General features: G+C 34.3%; 2 protein-coding genes across 2 annotated transcripts in view; both read right to left on the reverse strand.

The window, feature by feature from the left end:
- Positions 1–4,320, reverse strand: part of LOC107678711 (pleckstrin homology domain-containing family G member 3) — a 71,176-nt gene extending 66,856 nt beyond the window's left edge. Inside the window, exon 1 of the mRNA XM_016474081.1 lies at positions 4,203–4,320. The gene's annotated coding sequence lies outside the window, so the exon portion shown is untranslated. The remainder of the gene's footprint in view (positions 1–4,202) is intronic.
- Positions 4,321–5,618: 1,298 nt separating this feature from the next.
- Positions 5,619–6,652, reverse strand: part of spint1a (serine peptidase inhibitor, Kunitz type 1 a) — a 21,376-nt gene continuing 20,342 nt past the window's right edge. The window contains exon 11 of the mRNA XM_016474161.1: positions 5,619–6,358. Coding sequence (XP_016329647.1) covers positions 6,168–6,358 — 191 coding nt within the window. The 3' untranslated portion in view covers positions 5,619–6,167. The remainder of the gene's footprint in view (positions 6,359–6,652) is intronic.

Consider the following 6,652-nt stretch of genomic DNA (forward strand, 5'->3'; position numbering starts at 1 on the left):
GTGGTCGGGGAGCAGCAGCTCATTTGCATTTAAAGAGACAGGCCCGAAAAACAGCCTGTTTCTGCTTCCACTCAAAATAGGTATATTCAAAATTATATAATAAATGATATGTGGAGTATTTCGAGCTGAAACTTCACAGACACATTCTGGGGACACCAGAAACTTATATTACATATTGTAAAAAGGGGCATAATATGTCTCCTTTAATGGTTATCAAAGTATTCATGATCAACTAATAAGTGTTTTTTGACGGCTGATGCCGATAGCTTAGAGAAAAAGTGTCCGAAATATATTATTTCATACTATTTTATTTAGAGATAGTAAATAATACATCCTGCAAAAAAAAAACTACTAAATTAAAAATAAATAATAATAAAAAATTAATCAATATTTAAAATATAAATAAAATAATTTAAAAAACTAAGCTAATTGTTATGATTTTGAAACGTGCAGTGCTCATGTTTATTCAACGAAGTCAAACGGCACAAATAAATCAATGTACGGGAAACTGATAATGTATATCGAAATATCGGAAATGTGTTTAAAAATCATATCACCGTTATTGAAAAAAATTATATCGCGATACATATTGATATTGAATTATTGTCCAGCCCTACTCTATTGTATTTATTTGTGCTGTTGCTTGTAGTTAGATTATTCTTATTTTCTTTATTTTTATTTGACAGTATAGTTTTTGCCTAAACATAGCAAATACCGAACCGTACCGAAACCGTGACTCTAAAACTGTGATACAAACCGATCCGTGAGTAAGTTGAACCGTTCCACCCCTAATATATATATATACACACACATTTATATTATGTGTGATAAATTGCCAAATATCAGCCGATATATTGGTCTAGGATATATATCGGTCACTTACATTTTATTTTACATAAAATTTTACTAAATTACAAATAAATAATTTGAAAAATGTATCAATATATATTTAAAAAAAAAATTTTGGCTGATGTGATCATTTAAAAAAGCCAAATGTCTGCCGATATATTCACCTTGGCAATATATCGGTTACTTATATTTATTTTATATAAAATGTACTAAATTAGAAATCAATAATTTGAAAAATAAATCAACAGTTTTTTAAACAATCAGCAAAACAGAAAAATGTTAGCTATTGCAATAATTTTAAAAATGCCAAATATCGACTGTTATATTGGCTTTCGCAATATATCATTCAGCCTACAAAGTACCATGGTATTAACATCCGATACCATATTACTGGCGCAGAACTTTTCTAAAAAGCATATACATTAAAACTAATTTTCCTAAAAGGTCTTAAACTTGAACCCTTTGAAACCCCTCCGATTCAGGCCTGGAGCTCCGTCACAATTGAGAGACAAAGAGCTTCTTGGAGATCCATAAATTTCTCCTCTCAGGATTCAGCGTTCAGCTGTTAAACTTCTACTTGGACAAATAACCCCAGAAACACTGTTCCCTCGGGGACTTTTAACCCTAACAAGGTCAAAGTAAAACACTGACCCCGTCTAAAAACATCTAGCGTGTCCAATTACACCCGTGAAGACCAGAGCGTGAACTGTGAGAGGTCTGCTGTGCTGAGAAACTGAATGAATGGAGAATGAGAGTAAATGGCTGTGACAACCAAGTAACTAATAAACTCTCACGTGAGTAAATAATTAGTGGCTGACTGTGTTTTTAATGATCAGTGACGAAAAGAGTTAGATTCACTAACAAACCGGACATTACTACCGTCTGAACGAAAGTTTTACTCAACATCTAGCCCATAAGTATGAAAGCATGTTTCTACCATGGAATAAAAACTAAAAAAGGTAATTGGGAATTTTTATCTTTTACCTCACAATTCAAATGTTGTTTTCCTCGCAATTGCAAGTTTACATCTCACAATTCTGACATTTTTTCTCGGAATTCTGCAATTCCAAATTATCAATTTGCAATTGTGAGTGAGTTAAATGTCTCGCGATACTGTCATTTTTCTCAGAATTCTGAGGCTACGTTTACACTAGTGCGTTTTCGTTTTAAAACGGCGTTTCATAAATGATCTCCATCCACACTACACAACCGAAAATGCATGTCACATGACCATTCATGCAGGTACAACAATGTGCATGATGTTATTGTTTACACGGTCGTCAAGGATACGCAGAGCGAATGTGGGCGTGGCTATCGTTTTCAAAAGTCTCCGTTTACACAAACGCAACCCTGGAGTTTTCAAACTAAAACGGGTTCTGCAGCGTTTTCGAAACACTAGGGTAGTGTAAACGACAGGCCTAACCGCAGCAAAAGTTACGCGTTTTAAAATGAAAACGCACTAGTTTAAACGTAGCTTGAGTTTACATCTCACGACAGTGAATTTTTTTCTTGGAATTCTGAGTTTACATCTCGCAATACTGACATTTTTTTCTCTGATTTCTAAGTTTACATCTCACGATACTGGCATTTTTTTCTTGGAATTCTGAGTTTACATCTCGCAATACTGGCATTTTTTCTCAGAATTCTGAGTTTGCATCTCGCGATACTGAAATTTTTTCTCTGATTTCTAAGTTTACATCTCACGATACTGACATTTTTTCTCGGAATTCTGAGTTTACATTTCGCGATACTGACATTTTTTCTCTGATTTCTAAGTTTACATCTCGCGATACTGACATTTTTTTCTCGGAATTCCGAGTTTACATCTCACGATACTGGCATTTTTTTCTCGGAATTCCGAGTTTACATCTCGCGATACTGGCATTTTTTCTCAGAATTCTGAGTTTACATCTCGCGATACTGAAATTTTTTTCTCGGAATTCCGAGTTTACATCTCGCGATACTGACATTTTTTCTCTGATTTCTAAGTTTACATCTCGCAATACTGACATTTTTTTCTCGGAATTCCGAGTTTACATCTCGCGATACTGACATTTTTTTCTCGGAATTCCAAGTTTACATCTCGCGATACTGACATTTTTTCTCTGATTTCTAAGTTTGCATCTCGCGATACTGGCATTTCTTTCTTGGAATTCCGAGTTTACATCTCACAATTCTGACTTTTTTTTTCTTCTTGGAATTCTGATTTTACATCTTGCAATTGTAAGTTATAAATTAGCAATTGAGAGTGCGTCAACTTTTTCTTAAACTTTTTTCCCCCAGAATTGCAAGAAAAAAAGTCCTAACTCTGAGATTAAAAAGTTGCAGTTACCTTTTTCATTTTTTTTTATTCCATCACCGAAACAAGCTTCAATACGCAAGCGATTTAATAGCAGAGCTCAACTACAAAACTTGTATTCACTCTAAACTTTCAATGACTTTTATGATTTGATTCCATGGCTTTATCCCATATATTTCCAAGTTTTCCACAATTGTGGGAAATGCTGCAAAGAGTTACAGCATCCATAACCACAAATACGCAAATGAAATGTCTTCACTGGACCAACACAAGCATCATTTAGGGGTCATATAAAACAGACAAGATGCATAAATGTTTCACTAAATCAACACCTCATCATTTGTTAATCAAAGCGCTGCAAGTCCAAACCTGAACAAAGTTCAGGCGCCGTAGACAAATACTCTTTACAGAGTACACAGACTTTATCAGAGACATTTTCAGCATGTCAGTTTTCATGCAATGAGATGAATGAAACTGGTGGAAAAGAAACCACTGACAAATGCAAAACATCCACAGAGCAAAAAAATATCAGCTTAAATCTGCATGCATGTGGTTTAGCAGCAACTTTAAAGGTTAAACTTTAAAGCTCTTTAGAAAACTGTTATAATGCACTAAAGAACACAGAAACCAAAACTTAAAAAGCATCTGAAAAACTTTCAAGAACTTTGAATAAAGAACTTTTTGAAGCAATCATTTGACGTTTTAAAGACGTTTTACACTAAATGATTTCAGATCATCCTTCGGTCCATCTGTATCTTGATCTTAATCACCAAATATCATTGCAAACGTGCATCTGAAACATTTTAACCATTAAAAACGCAAATGTCATTAATAAAAACATGCGTCTACAAACTTTCAGCAAGATGTAACAAGACACGAGGACGGCAAAAACACACGCTAAGTTCGTTAACTGCACATTTACTGTCTTTAAAAACTAAGGAAAAATCTCTAACAGCTGTAACTGTTTAATTCTGATGTAGTTTTCCAGGACTTCACGCGTTTAAGCATCACAAACAATAGTTCCGAGTCTTTAAATGAAGACGAAAACACTTACCGACTGAGTTCCTCGTTATTTGAGGCGCATGCAGTTCATTCGCACCTTGGAGACATTTATGTGTGTATTGTTTTCATCGGAGAGACTCAGTATGAACATTTCATATGCAGCAGCACTGACTGACTGACTTCAGTCTGAACTCAAACGCCGCCGCATTAAACAAACCACAGAAACAGATGGGCGGGGCTTAGCGGCAGAAACTTGTTGTAAATGTCTAAATAAAAAGGTTTCGAGTTTTTAATGTTCACCTCGCGGTTTACATCAACATATATAAACAATTTCAGTGTTTTTGTTTAGCTGCAAATTATTATTTTCTGATTAATCAAGAGCGCTAAGCGCCGTGCGTGACGTAATAGTGTTACTTTTCTCAGCGCTGATCTTGACGGACTAATCACAGCCGTTGCTGAATTCATAATTTTTTTAACATTTGAATTTTTGTAAATGTATTTGTATATTGCTTGAATATATTTATTTAAACAATTATTTTCTAAGCGAATAAAGACAAAAAAAGAAACTGTTTGTCATTAACGGCATGCGCAACAACAAGTCTACAAACTTAAAATATTTTCCTTCAGCAAGACATTTCCCTCAAGACAAAGCGCGAGGAGAACATTAATACTTACATTTCATTGGAAGTTTCTTCAATGCACAGTTAGTTTTTAACTACTAAGAAATGGTTTAGTGTTTTTATTCAGTTGCAAATTAACGCTGATTAACCGAAAGCGCCATTTCATTGGAAGTTTCTTCAATGCACAGTTAGTTTTTAACTACTAAGAAATGGTTTAGTGTTTTTATTCAGTTGCAAATTAACCGCTGATTAACCGAAAGCGCTAGAGTGACGTGTTACTTTTCTCAGCGCTGATCAGGATGGACCAATCACAGCCGTTGATGACTAACTGATGACTAACTGTTTATATATATATATATATTATTATTTTTTTTACAATATTTGAATGTGTACTGAGTGTGCACTGTAATGAAGACTTTATCAAATTGAGAAAAATCTTTAAAAATAAAAAAAAGTTCGCACCAAAACTCCCAAAATTGTTTTGTGAACCCAAACTTTTAACTATTAACACTAGTCTTCTCACTGAGGCATTGTAGATTTTCATTTTGAGTCAATAGCGCCCTCTGCAGGTCATATAATAGCACAACATCCTTTTTCTAAAAGCAAAAAAATAAATACTAATAATAATAATAAATAAATCCCAATTAAAAACATCCACACACACAGTCTGTACATATTAGTTTTATTGAGACGTTCCATGATTAATAGTTTAGACATTACGCAAGTTTTTGATACACATTTAAAAAAAAGTCTATGTACAAATTTGCATTGTGGGGTATGATTTTTCACCATAAATGTCATTTTTGGATTCAGAACTTCAGTTTACTAAAATAAAAAATATAATGATAAAAAAATAACATTTAAAAACTATAATAAAACTCCTAATGTAGATAATGGAAAAACAAAACAGGAGTTTACACATCAAAACAAAGAGCCATAAATCAATATCTCAGATCTCAAACAAACTAAAATATGAAACTGATTTAACGTAGTAATGCAATGCTTACATGACTTTAAGATTAACTGATGAGGCAGCATTTAAAAACAAAAAAAAAACAATGCAAAATAAAAGTACATGGCTCAAGAATCATGATTTCGTCTTTTGTGGTCATAAAAACTGGCTTTATTATACGCTATTGCAACACATATTCACCCCTGAGCAAAATCCAACAAGCTAATATATAAAGCAAAGGACAGAAATAAGAGAAGTGAAAAAGCTGCTGGTAATAAAAGTTGTTTCAAACTCAAAACAAGCAAATCAAACGAACTTTCTGCACAGCTTCCAGTCAGTCTACATGAAACAAGTGAAGAAACCAAATAATGATTGCATATACAAATAGATTTTCCCATCACACTCCAGCAGTAAGGATAGATGTCCTGTTAAACGGAGTTAATGCTCAGATGGGTTTGGTTGTGCTGTTGTAGACGAGTTTCTCTGAATCCCCGTAGGTGTGAACGTGTCCGCCGTTAACGGCCACATGCTGATGTTTGTTTCTGCGCTGCTTCTTTCCCTTCAGGAGGCAACATGCGATAACCACCAGCAGGACGGCGATGGCCAAGCCCAGGACGACGGCGATCACGATGGCAGCTGAACAGAGACACGACAGTCACGTTACGTTAACGCATCTGGATACGTCCGGAGATTCAAACAGAGGTACAACAGCAGACTATAGACTAAAGATCTACTCAACATGTTTTTCCAAGGAAAAAAGACATGCAAGGTGCATTATTTTTGCCATTTAGTTTGAGGATACTAGTGCAACAGAAATACCATATGACATGTATTTACCCAAGACAGATCAGGGTCATTATAGTTAACTAAAACTATAAAACATTTGCTACTATAAAACATTGTTACTTCAAATAAAATAAACTTTAATAA

Source organism: Sinocyclocheilus anshuiensis, unplaced genomic scaffold, assembly GCF_001515605.1.
Source record: "Sinocyclocheilus anshuiensis isolate Anshui unplaced genomic scaffold, SAMN03320099.WGS_v1.1 scaffold208, whole genome shotgun sequence".
Taxonomy (NCBI): Eukaryota; Metazoa; Chordata; class Actinopteri; order Cypriniformes; family Cyprinidae; genus Sinocyclocheilus; species Sinocyclocheilus anshuiensis.